General features: G+C 44.9%; 1 protein-coding gene across 2 annotated transcripts in view; it reads left to right on the forward strand.

The window, feature by feature from the left end:
* Window positions 1–20,276, forward strand: part of FAM149A (family with sequence similarity 149 member A) — a 54,106-nt gene that overhangs the window by 25,340 nt on the left and 8,490 nt on the right. For both annotated transcript variants that reach the window (XR_011647740.1, XM_058289910.1), the window contains exons 2-10: window positions 9,659–9,769; window positions 10,031–10,148; window positions 11,505–11,647; window positions 14,489–14,614; window positions 15,346–15,513; window positions 16,088–16,278; window positions 17,212–17,366; window positions 19,261–19,364; window positions 19,765–19,977. Coding sequence is in view for 1 of the 2 variants with exons in the window: in XM_058289910.1 (XP_058145893.1) it covers window positions 9,659–9,769; window positions 10,031–10,148; window positions 11,505–11,647; window positions 14,489–14,614; window positions 15,346–15,513; window positions 16,088–16,278; window positions 17,212–17,366; window positions 19,261–19,364; window positions 19,765–19,977 (1,329 nt within the window). In the remaining variant the exon portion in view is untranslated. The remainder of the gene's footprint in view (window positions 1–9,658; window positions 9,770–10,030; window positions 10,149–11,504; window positions 11,648–14,488; window positions 14,615–15,345; window positions 15,514–16,087; window positions 16,279–17,211; window positions 17,367–19,260; window positions 19,365–19,764; window positions 19,978–20,276) is intronic.

The raw sequence follows: 20,276 nt of genomic DNA on the forward strand, positions 1-20,276 counted from the left end.
AAAATAAGGTATGACATATGAGAACAAAGAATAAAATGGTGGAAGTAAAGAATGCATTTTCAGTAATATCATAGAGTGTGGCTGGATTAAACTCCCCAATCAAAAGATATAAGCAAATAGTGGCTATGTACAGCAGGGGAAGCATAGAAAGATTGAGGGGTAAGGACTTCTTGTTAGTTCGTTATTATTATTATTGAAATCATGAAAATGCACTAATGATGATTGAGGTGAAGAATGCACAACTATATGATTATACCAAATAACACTGATTTGTACACTTGGATGAACTGTATGCTTTATTAATATGTGTCAATAAAATTGATTTGTTAAAAAAAAGATACAGGAAAGCAGATGTGGCGCAACCAATTGGGCTCCCCTCTACCATATGGGAGGCCCTGGGTTCACTTCCTGGGGCCTCCTTGTGAAGGCAGGCTCGCCTGCACATGCAGAGAGCTGACTGCCCAGACCACAGAGAGCTAGCACAGCAAGATGACGCTACAAAGGAAAACAAGCAGACAAAGAAGAATGTGCAGCAAATGGACAGGGAGCAGAGAGCAAGCAAGCCATGTTGGGGGGGGGGGGTGGAGGATAAATAAAAATAAAAATCTTAAAAAAAAAAGATATAGGCTGAAAGAAGAATAAAAAAACATGAACCATCCATATACTGCCTGCAAGATACTCACCTTAGACCCAGGGATATAAATTGGCTGAAAGTGAAAGATTGGAAAAAAGATACTCAACATAAACAGTACCAAAAAAGAGCAGGGGTAGCTATACTAATATTGGATGCTTTAGCCTTTGAATGCTAAAAAGTTAAAAGAGATAGAGAAGGACATTTTATATTCATGAAAGGGACTATCCACCAGGAAAATAATAACCATCATAAATATCTATGCACCTAACCATGGTATAAGGCACCTAACCAAATCTGGCAAAACTGAAGGGAAAAATAGACATCTTTACAATAATAGTTGGAGACTTCAACACACCACTCACATCATTAGACAGAACAACTGGACAGAAGATCAACAAGGAAATAGAACTTGAACAATATGATAAACAAGTTAGGCCTAACAGACGTATATAGAACACTGCATCCAAACTCAGCAAGTTATACAGTCTTTTCAAGTGCTCAAGGATAGATCACATATTAGGGCACAATGCAGCTCTCAATAAATATAAAAAGTTGAAATTATACAGAGCACCTTCTCTGATCATAATGGAATGAAACTGAAAATTAATAATAGAAGGAAAGCAGATAAATTCACAAATGTGTGGAAGCTGAAAAACACTTCTAAGTAATCAGTGAGTCCAAGAAGAAATTGTAAGAGAAATTAGTAAATATATTGAGATGAATGAAAACACAAACACAGCTTATCAAAACTTATAGGATACAGCAAATCAGTCCTGAGAAGGAAATGTATAGCCCTAAACACCTATATTATACAAGAAGAAAGAGCTAAAATCAAAGATCTAACTGAACAACTGGGGAAACTGGAAAAAGAACAGCAAACCATTCCCAAAGCAAGCAGAAGGAAAGAAATAATAAAAATTAGAGCAGAAATAAATGAAATTGAGAACAAAAAATTAGAAATGAAAGGGGTGAAGTTATGACTGGTCCCACAGAAATAAAAAGGATCATAAGAGGATATTATGAGAAATTGTATGCCAACAAATTAGGCAGCCTAGAAGAAATGGAGAAATTCCTAGAACAGCACAAACAACATACATTGGCTCTACAAAAAATACCTAGCAAACTAATCACATTTAAAGAAATTGAATCCCTCATTAAAAATCTCCCAACAAAGAAAAGTATAGGCTAGATGGCTTCACAGGTGAATTCTACCAAGCATTTTGAGAATTAACACTAATCCTGTTAAACTCTTCCAAAAAATTGAAGCGGGAAAATCATGCAACACATTTTATAAAGCCAACATCTCCCTAATATCAAAATCAGATAAAGACACTACAAGAAAAGAAAAGTACAGACCTATCTCTCTTATGAGTATAGATGCAAAAATTCTCAACAAAAGACTTGCAAATAGAATCCAATAGCATATGAAAAAACTTATATATCATGACCAAGTGGGATTTATTCCAGGTATGCAAGGATGGTTCAATATACAGTAATCAATTAATGTAATATACCACATTAACAAATTGAAGGGAAAAAAACATATGATCATCTTGACTAATACAGAAAAGGCATTTGACAAAATCCAGCATCCTTTCTTGATTAAAAAAAAAATTGGAAAGATAGGAATAGGAGGAAAAATTCCTCAATATGATAAAAAGCATATATGAAAAACTCAGAGCCAACATCATACTCAAGAGAAAAGGCTGAAAGCTTTCCCTCTAAGATTGGAAACAAGACAAGGATGCCCACTGACACCATTGTTTTCAACACTGTCCTAGAAGTTCTAGCTAGAGCAATTAAGCAAGGAAAAAAAAGGCATCCAAATAGGAAAAGAGAAAGTAAACCTCTCACCATTTGTGGATGACATGATCCTATATTTAGGAAACTCTGAAATGTCTATGACAAAGCTATTTGAGCTAATAAACATGTTCAGCAAAGTGGCAGGATACAAGATCAACATGCAAAAATCAGTAATGTTAGTGTATGCTAGTACTGAACAATCTGAGGAGGAAATCAGAGAAAAAATTCCATTTACAACAGCAACAAAAAGACTCAAATACTTAGGAATCAATTTAACCAATGAAGTACAGGATCTACATGCAGAAAACTACAAAACAATGCTAAAGGAAATTACTGAAGACCTAAACAAATAGAAAGACATTTTGTGTTCATGGATTGGAAGACAAAATATTGTGAAGACATCAATCCTACCCGAACTGATTTATAGATTCAATGCAATACCAATCAAAATTCCAACAGCTTACTTTACAGAAATAGAAAAGGCAATTACTAAATTCATTTGGCAGGGAAAGTGTACCCAAATAGCCAAAAGCATTCTAAAAAAGAGGAGTGACTTGGGAAGAATTTCACTGCCTGACCTTGAAATATTACAAAGTTGCAATGGTCAAAGCAACATGGTTTGGCATGAAGATACACACATTGATCAGTGGAATAGAATTGAGAGTCCAGAAATAAACCATCACCTAGATGGCCAACTAGTTTTAGACAAACATACCAAGTCCATGTTAACAGGACAAAACAGTCTCTTCAACAAATGGTGCTGAGACAACTGGATATCCACAACCAAAAGAATGAAAGAGGACCAAATTGATCACAGACCTAAATATAAAAGCCAGGACCATAAAATTACTAGAAAAAATATAGGGAAACATTTTAAAGACCTTGTGGTTGGTGGTGATTTCTTGGACCTTACATTCAAAGTACGTGCAACAAAAGAAAAAAAATAGATAAATGGGACCTCCTCAAAATTAAACACTTTTGCACCTCACAGGATTTTGTCAAAAGGGTGAAAAGGCAGCCAACACAATGGGAGAAAATATTTGGAAATTACATATCCGATAAAGGTTTAATATCCATGATATATGAAGGGGTGCTACAAGTCAACAAAAAAAGACAAATCATCCAATTAAAAAAATGGGTAAAAGACTTAAATAGACATCTGTCCAAAAAAAAAAAAAATACAAATGGCAAAAAAAGAAAAAAAACTATGAAAAAATGTTCTTCACTAACGATTGTAGGAATGCCAATCAAAGCTACAATGAGATATCATTTTGCACCTATTAGAATGGCCACTATTAAAAAGACGGAGATCTACAAGTGTTGGAGAAGATGTGGAGAGATAGGAACGCTTATTCACTGTTGGTGGGAATGCAGAATGGTGCAGCCACTGTGGAGGACCGTTCGGCAGTTCCCAAAGAAGTTGCATATAGACTTGCCATGTGACCCTGCAATACCACTACTGGGCAATCACCCAGAAGAACTGAGAGCAGTGACACGAACAGGTATCTGCACACTGATGTTCATAACGGCATTATTCACTATTGACAAAAGTTGGAAACACCCCAGGTGCTGGTCAACCAATGAATGGATAAACAAACTGTGGTGTATTCACACGATGGAGTATTATGTAGATGTAAGAAGAAATGAAGTCGTGAAGCATGTGACAACTTGGATGAACCTGGAAGACATTATGTTGAGTGAAGCAAGCCAGACACAAGAGGACAAATACTGCATGGCTGAGCTACTTTGAACTAAATACGTTGTATAAAGTCACAGAGTTATTCACTAGAATATAGGTCACCAGAAAACAGAATGGGTTAGACGACTGAGGTTAACTGGTGCAGAAATGGTAAAAAGGATGTTTGTTAATCTTTGGAAATGAATAGAAGCTAAAAAAATACAACATGGGGTTGTATAGCACCACATGTGAAATATGAATACCATAAAATTGCATATATAAGGCCATTTTTCTTTGAAACTGAGCTAATATATATTAATACTACAAGATGTTATCAGACCAAAAGAACCATTGTGCTAAGTGAAAGAAACTAAAAGTGCTACATATTTTATGATTCCATTTATATAAAATGTAAATATAAATCAATTTATAAAGATGAAATTAGATCAGTGGTTGTGTAGGGCTGGGGAAGGATAGAGGCATTGAGAGGTGATGGCTAAACTGTGGGTTTTTTCCTGGAGTAATGAAATTGCTCTAAAATCTGTGGTGATGAGCGAATGGTGATTATACTAATATCCACTGACCATACACTTCGGACAGATCATATGGCATGTGGATAGATTGTAACAAAAGTGCTTAGAAAGGAGGCTGCAGTCCCCGCACACTCTTCTCGGTGGAGGTGGGGTCTCTTTGCACCCCTTGGCTTCTGGGGTGGCTGATCTGCGTAGAGTGCAGTGAAGATGACCCTGGGCCAGTTCCAGGCCAGGTTCCAGTTGGCCTGGACGCTTCTGCCTGGCCCCATGGGACCCAGAGCTGCCGTGTGGGCGTCTGACGACCCATTAGCGAGACGATCTGGAGGGGCCTTGAGAACCGCGTGGAAGAGAGGAATGAAATGTTCATTATTTCATTATTATTGTTTTACTTGTATATTATCTATAAATGATATGATTTACAACCATTTTAATACTTTAAATATTATTTGTAAAGGATGTTGAGAGCCTGCTCTTCTTAGTTCAGGAAGAGATGACTGTTTTTGCTGTTGGTACTGGGTATTTACATCATTTTGGCGGCTGAAATTCACTAAATTAGTGAATTTAGTGTGTCCACTAAAAGCCACTTTCCCGATCAGCCACTCTGGCCCTAGAGGCTGGAAGCGGCAGGTGGACGGTGGGCCTCTCTGAACGGCTGGGTGTAGAGGGCCTCGGGCCTCGAGAAGGTGTGGAGGGGAGGGCGAGGAAAGCACCTGCGCGGCTGCAGCTGCTGAAATTACTAAACCCGCGAGGGGGAAAGGCGCGTGCCTTGGCCGCCAGCCCTGCCCTGGCAGACTCCAGCAAGCGGGGCTGACTGTCCCGTCTTGGAGACCGCGAGTCTGAACCGGCGCCAGCCTGCCCCGCGCCGCAGGGCCCGCAGTGGCCCGCCCCCGCCGGCGTGGCTCCCTCTGCCTTCACCCGTGGCCTCCTCTCGGCCCTGCTGGCCCGTCCACGTGCCTCTCCTGAGGACACCAGCCAGGAGGCAGCCGGGCTCCCCCTCAAAGCTCCTTCTCCTCGAGCTGGCCCTTGGGGGCACGGACCTGGCCTCCCGCAGGCTCCGTGGGTGTCCACCGTCCGCTCCTTGGCTGGAGGCTCAGTCGCGCCCGCTCTTCCTTCCTATTTTATTCTGTTCATGAAAACGGCTTGGTGATTTTGGTCTATCACCGAGTTTAATGATGCTGGTCCTGCTATACAGTGTGACTCCAAATGGAAACAAGCACCTGCTAGTAAAACAAGAAATGTTTAAACCAAGTCGCCGCGGGGCTGGTTGAAGGCTACGGGGCAGCAGGAGACGGTGTGTCTACTTGAAGTCAGCGGAGAGCCAGGTCAGAAAAGGACCTAACTGGTGCAGAATGAGGGTTCTCGTGGGTCAGATTCGCACTTGCACTGGCCAGATCTGGGGCTCTGCTTTGCTTTTCTCCTCGCTACCCCGACCCCAGACTCGTGTGGGGAGGGGAAGCAGGTGAACCCTTCCGTAGTTCTCTACCTTTTCTCTGTGAATTAAAATCCGAACAGAAGACTCAAGCGCAGCGAACGCCTTCTGGACAGACGGACCCGGGAGGGGCGGCCGGACCCTGCAGCCGGGGACAGGGGGACAGGCCGAGCGCTGAGGCCGCTGCGGCCACTGGGCTGTGAAAGCCGCCGCTGGCTGGGGAGGGCGGAGGCGGTCCTGGGAAGGCCGGAAAGCAGCGGGGGCCGGGGAAGGTGGGCGGGAGCGCCGGATCTGGAGGGGGGCGCGCGCGGGCAGGCCGGGGGAGGCCGGGCGAGGCAGGGGCGCGCGGGGGAGGAGCCGAGCGGGGCAGTGCGGGCTGCGCGCCCCTGCCGCGCTGACCCGGCCGTCCGGGCGGCGTGCGGCGTGAGCGGCCTGGGGCGCAGGCCTGGGCCGGCGAGGAGCCGAGAGCCCGGGGGCGCGGGGCCGCCTGGCCGCCCGCTGCCCGCGCGGGGCCCGCACAGCGTGTCCGCGGCCCGCGGCGCCCAGGCCCTGTGACGCGGGGCCGCTGCGCGAGAGCCGAGCCCCGGCGCTGGCCGTGATTGGGTAAGTCGCAAGGCTTCGGCTTTCGGTGGCGTGTCTGTGATTCCCTTCCTGCCTGCGAAGCCGCGTCCCCACGGCCCACCCGTGACCCCGCGTGTCGGCGGCACCCCCCGCCTCTCCCTTGCGCGGGGAAGCTTTAGGGAGGCCGCGGGGGCTTGGCGGGGGCAGCGGGCCGGCCCCTGGCGTGGGCGCGCCCGGGAGCCCAGCCCTCGGCAGGCCTGAGCGCCTCGGCCCGCTGGGAAGCCGCTGGGCATTTGAACTTGTGCAGGCAGAAGGGCAGGGCTCCCGGTCACCAGCCGCGGCACAGAGGCGGCCGGCTCCTCTGCGGGGCGCTGGCTGCGCGGGCCTGGGGAGACCGCGGGGCAGAGCCAGCGAGACCAGCAAGGGACCCGAGGCTGCGCCCGGGAACGTGTCAATGGGTCCTCCAACAGCTAGAGTGTAGACAGAAGCCAGCAAAATGTTTTATGTCCAGCTGTCAGGACAGATAAGCTGAGCAGTCCTTCCACCACATTCAGGTTTTAACAAGGTACTTATAGAGAGCAGTTTTCAGTTTACAAACGACTGAAAATGTTCAGTATTGTGAATAAAATGACAGTAGAATCCTTAGTAGGAAAAACCAAAGGGCCAAAAAGATTTTTTAAAGCAAATTTTATAGGTTTTGGTTTTTAAAAAAAAAACAAGCCTTTTAATTTTGAAATAATTTCAAGCTTTCTGGACAAAAGTGCTAGAGAGCGCTGCGCCTGGGTGGCCTGACAGCTGCTGCAGGTGGGGGATCCGCCGGGGTCAGCTGGGGCCAGCCGGCGCTTGGAGAGGCCCCTTGTCCCCACCCCAGCTCAGCTCCCCAGCTCCGCCGCGTCCTTGGGTGTCAGTGGGCTGTGGGCTCAGCTTCCTCTGCTGACCCTCTGGGCCCATTTCTGAGGTGTCACACTGAACCCTGAGGTTAACTGAGTTCCATGGAAATAGACGTTTAAAGCAGGGGAGGGGGTTGCAAAGGGGGAAAGGCTGGAGACCTAGGGAGGAGCTGGAGTCCTGGCCGGGGCGGGGGCCTGTGCCACAGCGCAGCCCTGTGCCGTCCGCATCCCCAGGACCTCGTCTCACCTCAAGGGCAGGAACGCTGGGCTCAGAGAGGAGGGCCTTGGAAATGCCACATGGAAATGCCACTTGGAAATGCCAGGTGGAAATGCCACTTGGAAATGCCTTTCATAAATGGAAGGCCAACCCTCTCCTTAGGATAAGCTGAGTTTTCTGGAGGGGAAACTTGCTCCAGGAAAGCGGGACAGGCGTGCGTCATGATTCGAATCCACTGTCACTATACACACATTTGGAAGGAATAATATTTTAGTTAAATCCCCTCCTTGAATTTTATAAAATTACTTCCCAGGAACATGTGAATTAACTCACATACCAGTGTGTATTTCTTAATGATCAAAGCTGATCTGCTTGAGATATTTTTTAGTTGATTCCTTCTTCTATGTAGTAAGTCTTTTTATCACTTAAAGCAGTTCTATTGTGTCACATAGAAATGATAATTAAAGAAAACTAAATAGGGTCAAAATTAAAGCAACTTATTAGCATAAAAGCTTACCTTGTATTTTTTCTCTGGTATTCTTTAACACCTTTATCTTCAGAATTGCTTGATTGTTCTTAAGACATAAGGAGAGGAAAAGTCAGGTAGTTCAACTCTTTCTTGTACAGAACATGTCTGTGGAGGCAGAAGTCCTTGCTAACCTCCCTCTGTAATTTCTTTTCCAAAATTCCCTTTGTTGCTGTGTACTAGACGAAGGTACAGAATGAAGGGCAGAAATTATTCCCTGATACTAATATTTTTAAAAACTCCATTTAGATGCAAAATACAGATGTTTAAAATTAAGTATGAACAAAATAAAGCTTTTTTAGAAAAGCAAATGTTAGAGCAGTATCCTTGTTAGAAATATTGAAAGTTTAAGACATATATTGTTTTCTTTTTTTTCTTAATTCACTATATATTGTCACTTAATATGCATTTTGTGTGGGAAATGTGATTTCTGTGAAAAGAATAGGAATTGTTTACAGTTAAACATTAGAGAAGTACTTTGCCTAGATGGAAAATTTTTAAGAGGTTCATCGAAAGGACATTTTAATGATTAACATTAAGTGCTACCCCAGCCAGATTTAATAGTTTTTTTTTAATTTAGAGATTTTTTCTGCTTTAGTTCTTCATGAATTTTAATATTTTAAATCTCTAAAAACTGGGCTACACAACAAAAAGCAATACCAAACTACAGTGAGCTAAATGTTGGCATGGCTTCTGTCATTTATTTATGTGCATTCAGTGATGCAAAAGAATTTCATATCTTTCCGAATTAATCTGGAAATGACAGTTTTTTTTGTTACTGGAGAGCAGATTGGGTTTTCCAGGCTCAAGGGTGCTGAGATGAGGGGCAAATGAGAGCTGGAATGCAGTGCGTGTTTCAGTTGCCAGGCTCTGTGTCCTGGAAGGAGACTGTGTCCATCTAGAGATCCGAGCTCTGTGTCCTGGAAGGAGAATGTCCATCTAGAGATCTGAGCTCTCTGCCCTGAAAAGAGACTGTCCATCTAGAGATCCAAGCTCTATGTCCTGGGGAGACCATTTCCGTCTAGAGATCCGAGCTCTCTGCCCTGGAAGGAGACTGGGTCCATCTAGGCATCTGATCACTTCTGACTTCTTTGGCTAAGTCATGCACAATTTCACAAAAAGTACTTTTGTTTTTGTTTTTCCAAATTCACAAAAAGGCTCTTAGGTTGATGATACCTCTGATTCTGAGAAAAATGCAAATGTCAAGACCCCAGGCCTCTTTCTCTTGAGGTATGAGAGTGGTGTGTGCAAGAGTGTGAGTGAGTGTGTGCTTGAAGGATACACAGCAAGAGGAACCTTATACAAAAGGAAAACTTCAAAAACTCTTAAAGATTAAAATTGTATTCTTATATTAGAGAGGCTCATCCCAATTTGTTTTCTTTTTCAGAAGAGGACTATCAGAAGGATCTGAAAAGCAAAGTTTCGCTGTGAAAAAGAAAGATCCCTTACCTGCTCACTTTACAAGAACTGTGCAGAAAGCCATTGATAAATACACCTGGTAAGAGGAAGCCTGTTAAATGCTCCTGATATAAAATCAAAGTTTGAAAGTGCCCAGAACAATTATGGGAAAGAAAATCAGTGATTGACCATGGTTTTCTAAAAGTGAAGAGCAATTTTAGTCTTAGCCTAGTGAAAATGTCACTGCCTAAAGAGTTGCTGTGAGATTAACAAGCGTATTTAAAGACCGAAAAGCGACTAGACTCAGAAGTGACGCTCTTCCCAGCTGCGTTACTGTGTGCACTTACGTTTGTCCTTGCAGCAAGTCCGTATCGTCGTTTTCATCCAGCGGACGCACGACGCCTGCGGAAGCACAGGGCTCCTGGTCTGGGACACAGAGTTCTACAGAGAGGAGCTCGGTCTACTCGTGGAGAGATGACGTACGTCCCAGAATGTTTTAGATCATCCCGTGATTACAACTTTGCATGAAAAAAATCCCTTTCTTATTTTTGAAAATATCCTTTTAACCAATTATAAAATCAAGGCATGTTTAGTGGTTTTCTTAATTTAGAAAATATAAGGGAAAATAATTCTGTAACCGAGTGTTTTAACTGTTGATAATTTTGCTTTTTCCCTCTACTCCCACCCCTGTATTGTACACTTGATATCTTGCCTAGTATCTATGGCTACAAATTGAGGGCAGACCCTGACAATTAAAAACACAAATAAGAGACAAACTTTGGAAAGGTCAAAACTGAAAAATCGCTGTTGGATAGGGATTTCCACCCCAATATTCTGTCAGATATCTTACTTCCACCTTCTACCCCTAGTGGAGGTAGCGACCTAACTGCTTCTGTTCTCCGGAAGTGACATTTAGTCTACAAGTCATCCTTCCTTCAGGAACCCCAGTGTGTCCTGCCTCTCGGCGGCACTTTTTGTGTTGTTTACCACCTGCTTTTTCCTTGCTTGTGCTCTTTTTTATGCTCTTTGTCAAAGCAGTTTCAACCTGAAAATAGCCCTTTTAGGTCAGGGGTATCACCTGAACACGCACTTTGTTGCTGTGAGTTGCATGTTGGTTTCACAGCCTCGCAGCCCTGAGGCTCAGGAGCTCTTCCCCGAGCTGGCCTGGAGGGTGCTTCTGGGTCGCAGTGCTAAGGTTTGAGGCTCCTCAGGGGCTGTTGCTTCTCACCCAGAACATCTAGGAAGGCGAAAAGTTTCTCATCGCGGTCCACTGAGCCACAGCACCGGGCTCTGAGGCCAGTCAGGAAGAGGGCATGCTCTGGCCTCAGCCGGTGGCCATGCCTCTTCACACCTAAGGATTTTGGCTTTTTGTTTTGTTGATTACAAAAAGTTTAAAACGTTGGCCTTTCTACAAAAATAATTTTCTTTGTGGTGGTATCATCATTAGAAAAAAAAGGCCTTGTGTTTTGCAGATGCGTCAGGCCCAGCCATATGAAGGGCTTGGGTGCAGGTGTGTGCGCATAGGTATGTGTGTCCCTGCATCAGGATCCCTGAGAACAGGTGTACCTGCACCAGATCTTGTCTAAATACAGCCTCAAATGGTCAGGCTCATGTGGTAGGAAGAACCTATTTAACAAAGTACCCGAAGCTCAGACTGGGATGCAATTTATTGAGTAAAACTTGGGGAACGGGCATGCCTGGCTACAAAGCCTCCTTTTGGCCATCCTCCTCCCTCCTACATACTGGGTTATTTTAAATTTGTGAGTATCGTTGATTGAGAAGCCCATATGTCCTTAGCTTTTTGTCCTGTGAGTCCGTTTGCCTTTCTGTTACAGGAGTTTGACAGAGCCAGCGCACAGAAAGTGCAGCAGTTATTCTGGGAGGTCGAGGAGATGTTATTTGAAGGGAAAGTAAGCCCTCAGACCCAGAACCTACTGGCTGAATGCAGCGAGTGGGCCAGAAGATCCCTCCATCTGAGGTAGGAAGTTCTCTACAGGTTTTGAAACACCTACTCCTCACTTGGTTTAATGCAGTCACTTCATTTTGACTAAAGGCCGTTGCCCAGCAAAATATGTATCCAGAACACATGCTCTTTACAGAGAAATCATACCCTTTGTCATGGTGTCTGAAAAAAGCCAATAATCTAGTGCACTTTTAATGAAAGGTACTTTGTAAATAACAAATACAAGCATGATGGGGTAGTCATTTACCTTCAGTTCACCAACACAAGCAACATGTATCTCTCTTGTGTCCTGCTTCTTCCTCATTGCTGAGAACAGTGCTGGGGATGGGGGAGCAAGTATTTGTTGAGTGATCAGATAGAGGAATATTAGCATTCATTCGGGGAGGATCCATTTTTTTAAATCCAAAGATGGAGAATATGATTTGCTGTGAAGTGACTCTATCAGTCACTCAGCCCACCATTTTTTTAAGGAGAAAATCCCTCTCAGTTATCTGATGTTCTTCTATATTTTATTTGGGAGAATAAATTCGAATACTCATCCAAATGTGGATGGATTTTCAAGTTGGTTTCCTCAACTAGGTTATACATATATACATATATAACTATATGTGCGTATGTAGGGAGACAGAACCAACAGGAGATACCTGAATAGTATGGAGCAGCCTGCCTCCTTGTTGCAGGCTGGCTGTGGGGTGGCTCTCTCCCCAAGGCAGGATGGAGGTTGGGAGATAGTTTCTTCAGGGCAGGGAGGAGAATGGACTCCTTGTTGCAGGCTTGAGGTTGGGGAGTTCCTGCCTCAGGGCTGGGAGGACATCTGGACTTCCTGGGGCAGCCTGGAGGCTGGGTGATGCAAGCTTGGCATTGGGTGGTCTCCTCAGGACAGACCATTAGAGGTTTAACTGGCAAAGTCTGAGCAGAATTTAGGGTTTCAATGTCCCCACCTATATCATTATAAACCTATATGTCTCCATCTCAGTCCTCAGGATTCTACTCCTTTCTAATCATTGCCCTCACTTTACCAGCAGACACCCTGCAAGGTCAAGATATTAGTTTCTGTTGTAATGTGCTACTAGTAAAATGAGACTCTGGGTCTGGTTTTCAGAGATCTCAAGCCTGCAGCTGTACGAAACAAGATTTTTTTTTCAGGGCACACGTAGACACTTTTATGTCATTCATAGGGCACTTAAGTTGCAGTTTTGAAGACTTCAACTTATCCCTTTCTTTTGTAACTGTATCTATTGTATTCAGGAACAGCCAGCCAACATCATTGTACCTTTTAACTCCACAAAACTCTGTTAAAGTGTTAAAAATGCTGCCACCCAGATATTTCCTCTTATAAACATGAAAGTAGTCATATCCAGTGGTGATATTTTGTTTATCTCTAGTGCCAGTTCATGCTATGGACTGTCACTGGCCTCTTGATTATTTGGAAACAGAGTCATTAGTGCTCTTGAATCTAATCAGAGTAGAAAACCAATTGTAAAAATCTCAGAACCAATTCAGAAATCCCATGTTTAAGATTCTGTTTCCAAAGAACCATCCCCCTCTTGCTACAAAGCTGTATTAGTCAGGGTTCTCTAGGGAAACAGAACTGACAGGTGATATCTGTAAATAGTATGAGACTTTATAAGATTGTCTCATGCAACCATGGGGATGCACAAGTCCAGATTCCACAGTGCAGGCTGCAACCAGGGGCTCAGATGACGGTGTTCACTGAAGGCCCCAGGAGACACTGGCTGTCTCTAGTAGAGATGGAAATTCTCTCCCTGAATGTGAAATTACTTCTTTAAAGGCCTTTAACTGCTTGGATGAGATTCATTGCTGACGGCAATCTCCTCAGTTGATTGTAGATGTAACCAGCCGTCTATGCTCATGATTAAAGAACATGAAATGCCCTTGTATTACAATCAGCTCAGTGTTTGCTTGACCAAACAACTGGGCACCTTTACTCAGCTGAGTTGACACATTATCATAACCATTACTCTTATCTATTAACCAAGTAGTTCCTTTTTTAATTCCTGCCATAAGCCATAGCCTTAAAGATCCCCTATGTCCATAAGTTATCCACCGGATATTAATTATGGATGCTTGCTCTTTGAGGGATAGTAACACTTGCCAAAAAGACAGGTGCTTAGCCCTGCCCCTGTCAGTGTTGTCTCACGTAGCTAAGAAAAGAAACGAAGTGGGGAGAGGGTGGAAAAAGAAAAGACCACAAGGTATGTAGGCTCAGTGCATTTTTTATATATTTTTTCATTATTCATAATATTAGCTAATTTTTATAGAGCCCAGCATTGGCCTAGACATATAATATACATCCTCTCTAAGCTACTCATCAGTCCTACAAATTTATTATAGTTGTTCCATTTTGCAGACTAAAAACCATCAATGAGATGAGTGGCTTAGAGAAGTTGAGAATTTTGCCTGAGGTCACTTGTTTAATCAGTGAGAGGACAGTGTGGCCCCTGGTGGTGCCTGGGCTTGTGCGTTCTCGGTGACACCAATTTTCAGCTCCCCCCGAGCTAGAGGCACCTTGTCACTGCATGCCTGCTCCTTAGAGGTCCCTCATATCCTACATTTAAACATTTTCTCCTTTGCTGATAAGCAACGAGCAGGAGCATCTTATTATATATATATGTATATGTATGTTTATATGTTTGTTTAGGTTTAGGTATATGGCTGTGTATTTGCGTATGCATTTATATATTTATGTATATGTTTATATGTGTATGTTTATATTTATGTGTGTACATACATGTGCATATGTATGTGTATGTGTGTATATGTGTATGTGTATGTATATATGTATATACATATACATATATGTTGTTATTGTTATTGTTTTTTTTTACCTTGCAGAGTGCTGGGAAGACAGCTCATCCTGCCAGCTGACGAAGGCTTCCAGCACTTCCAGGGTAGTGAGTTTAGCTCTGCAGCCCACAGACCCTTCCTTGATGCCTGCGAACGCAGCAGCCACATCAGGAAGTACGGCTGTACAAATAATCTTTGAAAAGTACTTTTAACTATGTTTTAGTTGTACTTTCTCAGGTTTATTTCACCCGTAAGTCTTGGCTCCACCTACTCAAATTAGATTTGAACAAAGAGCATGTACAGAGCACTTTTTTCACCAACGGCTTCTGATTATATGTTGATTTCAAATATACTTGTATAAATAAAGGCACGTGAAAGGTGAGCTGGTCTAGAGTCCAGACCTGCCTCTGCATGACGGACCGAAGCCTTAGGGCATAGTAGCAGGAGAAGGAAAGCTCCGTCCTGTTTTCTTTACTCACTACCAGATTTCATTAACTTTCTGTAAACCATTCGCACTCATTTGGGAGCTGTTCTCTGATAACCTCTCATTATTTGTTTTGTTTCTTGTTTTTTTTGCAGGCAGGCAGGAGTTTATTGGGAAGCTCTCCCAACTGAGGGGGTCTGAAGTTTAGACTTCAGCCCCAACCTTTCATTATTGAAAGGATGATACAAACTCATAGGACAAATTAGGCTTCTAAGAAGTGCCAGGGTTTTTTTAGTGATGCATGGGCTGAAATGCTTTTTTTTCCCCAAGGATATGAGGTTTGTAAATGTAATATTTAATCTGATTTTAAAATTTGGAATCCCATACTTTATGTATACTTTCAGAAACAACCATGATCATGCAAAAATCATTTTCTTGACGTTCTACACATTCCCACGTAGACTCTTGTTTTTCCTCATAGATTGTGCATCTTCGGCTCTCAGATAGCCCCGGTGACGCCCACAGCCCCTGCCCTGCTCAGCACTGATTCCATGGGGATCGCTGACCCAATGGCATGTCCAACCCTGGAGGAGATTTATGATGTGGATGGACAGATTGAAGAGTATTTTGCTTTTGACCAAAAACAAGAGTAAATAGAATTTTATTTGGCACTAAGATAATATAAATTAATATAATATTAATTTGACATTTATTTTTACTGTGTGCATCTTTAGTGTGTTTTGTATCTCTTACTTATTCAAAAGCTTTTCCATTCTTTTGTTATATTAAAAAATAACAATTGCTGATTTAAAAAAGAATGCCATGTTTCTTTATATAAACATATATGTAAATGCATTCACATTAGATACATAGGTGATACACATGATGAAACACAGATGCTACATAGATGCTACATGGATGATGCACAGGTAGATGCTACATGGGTAGATGCTACATGGATGATGCAGAGATAGATGATACATAGATAGATGCTGCATAGATGTTGCAGAGATAGGTGATACATAGAAGCTACATAGATGCTACATAGATGATATATAGATGATACATAGATGCTACATAGATGCTATATAGATGATGTAGAGATAGATACATAGTTGCTACATAGATGATGCACAGGTAGATGATACATAGATGAGACAGATAGCACTATGTTAACCCTGACCTCTGCAGTTTTATTAATTAGAATGAATTTTCATCTTTAGTGGCGATGAATGTCTTGAACACAAAACAGCTCCTCGTGGGAGAAAGTGGAGGAAGCTCGGGCTGCCCCCCATTTCCCCTCATGACTGCATCAAGGACGCGGTGGTTGCGGACGTGTTTGACCGCGCCTGGACAGACGTGGTAGCCACGTTGGAAGGGCTTATTAGAAAGCACTGGGAAACGGCACTCACAGGTAGGTGCCTATTTGTAGAATCTGACCTGACAGGAAGGGACAAGGCCCTTTCTCCTCAAGCTCTGCCCTGCGAGCTTGACTGTTTCCAGGACATGACTGGGGTGAGAAGGGAAATGGATTTCCTGCCCTCTAAAAAAGTGAGCTTTAACCATTTTCAAAAGGGTATTATCACATCTTTTAGTTATAAGAATAATACATGTTCACTCTGGAAAATTTGAAAAGTACAAATTCACAAGGAAGAAGACAATTTACTTCTGATTCCTACATAGAATCCTATTAATGTTATATATCCTCCATGCTTTTTAAATTGTACATACCATTTTGTGACCTACTCTCCTTTAAGAATATATTATTTATTAAATGTTCTGAAACAGGATTTTTAAAATGACTATAAAGTATATCATATAAAGTCACACTGTAACTTACCTAACTAATGTCTAATAATGGGACATTCATTTTAATTGTTTATGATCTTTAATATTGCTGTTAATAATATAAAGAAATTATTTTTCAAGTGAAAATAAATGTGCTTAATTTAATGATCACTTCATGAGTCTACATTCCAACTTTAAAAAATGCTCTCTAAATTACTTAAAATCGAGCAGAAACAAATCACAGAAATATCAGAAGTGGATGTTAAAGGCTAGTTTTATGTAATTAGTTTGTACAACAGGGTAATAATCATGTCAATTGCAACTCTCTTCTCTTACCAACCAAAGGGCTCCACTGGGCTCTCATAAACCAATGAGAAAGGTCATCGTGCAGGATCTCATCTCTGTCTTCTGTAATGAGATTTCACAATGAGGGGTGGGAAAGGCCACCTGCCTCCATGGGCCCCAGTAATGCAAAACAAATATTTTCTAGCAGTGAAGTTTAAGTATATGTGTTGGATAACCAGATGTTTCCCCTAATGTCTATTTTATGTTGACACAGAAGGGAAAAAACAGAAAGAAAAATTCAAAGTAGCTGAAAATAAGTCTCCGCAGGTGCCGGTTTCTCGTATTAGCGCCGGTACGTCCAGTGCTCCCCCACCGAGAAGCTCTGAGGCGCGCGGCCTGGCTCTGGCTGCTCATCTCATTCTCCCTCAGGTAAACGCTTGTCTGCTGGTCTCTCTCGCCTTGACCTTCACATCCTCTGGCCCACTTGACCTGAGCGCCATTCTCCTAATCCTGTTAGGAAGGTCTTTGGCCTCTTGGCCAGGAAGGCCAAAATGTAAAGGTTCTTTCATTGAGTTCAGTGGAATCACTGTATTCATAAACGGAGCAGGACAATCAGCGTGAGCCTTTCCACCCGCTTGGACATGTAAAGCTGTTTCCACACTTTGGGAGAGAAAAAAAAATCCCCCGCCCAATCCGAAGAGCGCGCTGCCCTCTCCTTGCACCAGTTGAAGGAAGCAGCGCGTGAGCACCCGGCGGTCCTGGGCCGTGGGTGGTTTGTACAAGTGAACTCTTCAGGCGAGGCGATACCGGCCCCTGCTCCTCAGGCGGGATGTCTGGTACCAGAGGGGCGCCGAGCGTTCTCCCAGAGGCGCAGACGGTGTTCCGGAGCGCGGCGGGGCGTGGGGCTGCAGCGGCAAGCCTGCGCGCTTGGGCGGCATGGACCTCGAGCAGAGACAGGACTCGGAAAGGAGGAGGGGTGCGTGGGTGGGAGGGGTGCGTGGGTGGGAGGGTTTTGATGACGGGAGGGGTGCCGTGATGGGAGGGGTCCGGCGATGGGAGGGGCTCCTGGGTGGGAGGGTTCCGATGATGGGGGGGGGTCCGGCGATGGGAGGGACCCTGGGTGGAGGGCTGCCGTGTTTTGGTTTCGCGCAGCCCCCCGGGTGGGGAGCAGAGGAGGAGGGCATTACTCCTGCTCGCCCGGCGCAGTGGGACTTCGCTGTGCAGAAGGAGCTTCGCCATGGCTACCTGCTTACTGCATTTTTTTGGTCAGTTTAATATGTATTCCCCACTTTGTGTAATATGCAGTATGATTTTCATAAAAAGAACAGTTGATGAATATATAAAAAAGAACCTTTAAATATTAGGCAAAATAACTCTTGAAAATTTGGAATTTTTAACAGGACAGTATCTAGAGTATTTTTCTTGTCTTTTAACTATTTCATTTGGAAAACAAAGGAAAGTGAATGAAATGTGGAGTTGAAAGTAAAAATAAAATAATAATAGAGCCTATTTTCAAATAGTCAAAACTTTTTAGTGGTTACTCTAGTAAGCCAAATTGTTCCTCTAGCATTTCTTTTCACATAGCTTAAATATGGGAAAGATGGGATATGTGGTTGTTACATCTATTATTCAACTAGAATAGCGATCTAGTTTCAGAAGTCTTGTTCATCTGAATCTAAATATTATTTTACATCCTAATTGGCCATGTTCTGGGACTGAAATGGTAATTAGTAATTATTGCGCTTCTCCTTCATGCTCTCCCATGTGTTCTGTTATGTAATCTAATTCTCACAATAGCTAAACGAAGTAGGGATCACGGTCCCTCTTTTAAAGATGAGGAGATTGAGGTTCCCAGAACAAAGCCGCCTCGGGAGCAGTTAGCCCTGGGCCCAGGCGTGAGCCTCCCAGCGTCCCGCCCGCTGCTCGGGGTGGCGTCGGCAGGCGGCGGTGCGCGGCCGGGCTGGAGCCCTTGGTTAGGAGCCGGGACACCTTCTCTTTGCCCCTCCAGATCTGCCCCAACTCCTTCCCCAGGGCGTGCCCGGAGGCCCCTGCCGTGGGGGCGCCGGGTGCAGGGAGGGGCTCGTGCGCCTCCAGGCTCCAGGGCCCCCCTCGTGCTCTGGGCTGGGCGTGGGGATGGCCCCCGGTCAAGCCCTGGAAGAATTAGGCTATTTCTCCGTTGGAGCCGCTTGCTGATCTTTTTAGTGTTCATTGACCGTTCGCCCCATCGGCCGGCCGAGTGTGCCCTGCTCCCTGCTGGCTCCACCGGCCTCAGCGCTGGGAACGGCCCCGATGGGTTTTAACTTCCACTCTTTCCCTTCCTCAGATCCATTGCTTCTCCAACAATTTTTGCAGTGATTTGGATGGTGTGATGACAGTCCAGGCCAAGCCGCTTCAGCAGAGGCCCAGCTGTCCTGCAGCCAGAGCCCAGTACGTAGGAGGAACTGCTGGCCCCTTCCCAGGCGGGACCCCTTCCCCCTGAGGAGGACGGGGCATGGGTAATGGATCCCCTGAATCCCACGCACCAGACGAGGCCAGGCTCGGCGCGTGTTAGAGTGAAAACGTGTGATTCTAACGTCTACCGCAGAATCACTGTCCACCTCGGGGCTGGGGAGGTGGGAGGACATGGCCGTGGCCTCTGGGCCTGTGGGCTGAGTGGGTGGTGACCAGTGGCCTGGCTCTTCCTTGCTGCCCTTGACTTCCTGCCTGAACTGAAATGCCCACCTGCCTGTCCACTCAGCAGGTGTTCGGGTGTGCTGCTTACACAGCACCCGGCGGGGCATAGCCGCCCAGCGCGCACACCTGGGTAAGCAACTCGGTCTCCCCCCAGGAGTGAGCCCGAGGACAGGGCGCTGGGAGCAGGGGGCGCCGGCACCCGGCCTGCAGCCCGCCGCCGCCCGGCCCGCGCCGCCGCCCCTCGAGGGCCCCAAGCACCGGCCAAGAAGAGTCCGGCGCGCAGGTCACTGCCTGCTCTCGCCCCTGGCTGGCAGCGGATCCAGACCCCCACCGTGCACGGCGAGGAAACGCTCAGGCGCTCAAAATGGTAAGTCCTGCCCCCGCAGGCAGGCCAGCGGCCACGCAGGCAGCAGTGTGCACCAGCCGGTGAACCTCCCGGGCCGGGCTCTGACAGACCTGCCTGACCACTTGATGGGTGCCTAGCGGGGGTGCTGGGCATTGGTGTGGCCACAGGAGGCCACTGGGTGCAACTTAGGCTGCAGGGGAGGGCACTGGGCCGCGTGGCCTTGGCTGCTCGTTAGCCCGAGACCCTAGCTTGTCAGTGGACTAAGAACACTTAGAGGTTAACTAGTGAGTACTTTGTGTTCAGAGGTTTAAGTAAAATAA

Source organism: Dasypus novemcinctus, chromosome 29, assembly GCF_030445035.2.
Source record: "Dasypus novemcinctus isolate mDasNov1 chromosome 29, mDasNov1.1.hap2, whole genome shotgun sequence".
NCBI classification, from domain to species: domain Eukaryota; kingdom Metazoa; phylum Chordata; class Mammalia; order Cingulata; family Dasypodidae; genus Dasypus; species Dasypus novemcinctus.